Source organism: Mesoplodon densirostris, chromosome 12 (assembly GCF_025265405.1).
Source record: "Mesoplodon densirostris isolate mMesDen1 chromosome 12, mMesDen1 primary haplotype, whole genome shotgun sequence".
Classification (NCBI taxonomy): Eukaryota; Metazoa; Chordata; class Mammalia; order Artiodactyla; family Ziphiidae; genus Mesoplodon; species Mesoplodon densirostris.
The window spans coordinates 82,100,991-82,103,103 of NC_082672.1; the positions used below are offsets into that span (position 1 = coordinate 82,100,991).

The 2,113-nt window shown below is 61.1% G+C and overlaps 1 protein-coding gene across 1 annotated transcript; it reads right to left on the minus strand.

The window, feature by feature from the left end:
- Window positions 1-470: 470 nt before the first annotated feature.
- Window positions 471-1,324, minus strand: LOC132500378 (developmental pluripotency-associated 5 protein-like). The gene is made up of 3 exons (XM_060115389.1): window positions 1,213-1,324; window positions 940-1,139; window positions 471-527 (listed from the first exon to the last, which is right to left on the minus strand). The coding sequence occupies exons 1-2, from the start codon at window positions 1,322-1,324 to the stop codon at window positions 985-987; spliced, it is 267 nt and encodes an 88-aa protein (XP_059971372.1). The 3' UTR covers window positions 471-527; window positions 940-984.
- Between the last annotated feature and the right edge of the window lie 789 nt (window positions 1,325-2,113).

Here is a 2,113-nt window from a genome sequence, read left to right on the forward strand (position 1 = left end):
CAAACGAGCACCCAGACAGCAGGCTCCAGTTTAGTTTACAAGGCTATGAAACCCTCACTGCCAGAAGATCGCATCTCTCCTAGGTTGCCTGAGTTTTCGGTCAGAGCTGCATCTCAGAACTTGACTCCTAGACTCTTTTCCTTGTTCTCTCCAGACCCTTTTCCCCCTGTGCTCCGGGACCTCTTTCTAGCCTTCGGGGTTTCACTAAGGGTTAAGCTCCAGGGCCACCTCACCTGTGATGTTATCTCCAACACCTCAGCTACACATCAAGACACAACAAGAAACCGCTTACAGTTTTATTCTGTAATTAGCAACCTTGGGGGGAAGGACAGGAGGACTTAGAGGCAGAGGCAGGGACCAGAAGCCCGCTGGGTGTTCCTTGTCGGGCTGGCGCAGAGCTTGAACCAGGCCCCCTGCAGCTCTGGCTGCAGCCCCCTCTCCACCGGTTGGTCTGGCTGCAAACTGGCTTCCCTTCATCCGCGGAGCTAGGTCGAGCGAAGTCGTGGCTTCCTCAGGTTGCAGCGTCCCTGCACCAGAAAGCCACAGCAGCCCAGTGTGAGGGGAGAGGGTAAGAGCCTGAACAGTTCTCTGACTCTTTCCAGGGTTCCTTTCCGGGACTTCCCAGCTAGGCGTCCTGGGCCTGGGATTCTCGGGAACCTCAGAACCTGAGGCCAACTGGGCTCATTCCAACATGGCGGGTGGGGAGGCCCCGCCCCAGGAGGCCAGCCCCGGCCACCTCTCACAGCCTTACTCCAGGGTCCCTAGGACCGAGGGCCGGTACTGCCAAGGAGTCTGGGGCACAGCCTGGACACAGGGGCCTCCCCGGGTGGGTGCTGGCCGAGGTGCTGTTGGTGGTTGCCCGGAGGGGATAGTTAGGGAGGGGTGAGGAGGGCTGCAGGGGAGGGAGCCAGGCCGCCTGCACAGGCAGGTCCAGGGCACCTGCTCATGAGGCCTCTCAACCTGCTTGTGCTGCTGGCGGTGCCGCTAGGCCACGGACTGGAGCATCCACTTGGTCTGGAACTTGCACAAGTAAGAGCCGTAAACCATGACTTCGGCGACGTCCGAAGTTTCCAGACCCTTCATCTGGAGCATGACTGTGCCCACCTGCTCGACGAATGGGATTCGAGATCCGTCGGGGCCTGTTTAGGTGAAAAGATGAGCGCTCGGGCCCAGGAGGGCTGGGGCACCCGGGTCAGGACTGGGCTCACTCACCGAACACGGCTTCCACAAGCCCCGTCTGCACCTGGAACACCTCGGGATCCTTCAAGACTTCGGGAGACCCCACCCAAGGTGGGATGTCGTTCGGCTCCGGCAGCTTCCCCATCTTCAAGGCGTCTAAACAAAACACTGCTTGGAGCTGGGACCTAGACTGGGTAGGCAGTTGCCTCAGCCGGAAAGTTAAGTACCTGGGCGGGCCACGCCCCACGCCCACGCCCACGCCCCATGCCCCTGGCCAACCCGCATCCAGGCCCCGCCCCGCCCCATCCAGGCCCCGCCCCCGGTCCGCTTCCGGCCCGGCAGTGCAATCCCGCACTCGCCACGCCCTGCACGCCGCGCGCCCGCCTTGGTCTCTGGTTGACTGCCTAGGGCGCTTCCCCGCCCCACCTCCGGCTCCCGAGCGCGGGTGGGCCCAGCTGTCTCTGAGTTGACTCGGGCTCCCACCTGCTTTGACTCGTTTCCTCTGCACCAAAATCCCTTCACCTTGGGAGTGAGTGGGGAGACGGCGCTAGAAACCCTTGTTATTCTAGAAACAGTGGCTGGACCTCAACCTCGGCAAGCAGTACAGGTTTGGGGGTGCGACGGCCACCCAGCTGCCAAATCGAATCCCTGCCTTCCCCGTTCCAAAGGAGGGTGTGTCTTCCCTTGGCCTAAGGGAGCCGGACCCTGGGACTTCACTGCAGGGCGACCCCTGCAACTCCAGGGGACTGAGGGGTCGCTCCGGCCACTTAACAAAGAGGAAAACGAGATTCCGATATTCATTTTCTTCCAGGGTCCTGATGGGGGCTCTGAAGTGCCCCACGGTTCACCTTCCTTGAAGCCCCTGAGTCTGGAACTTTGGAATCTACCCGGATTTCGAAGCTCACGTGGCCTAAACCATGTGGTCCGGCCTTCA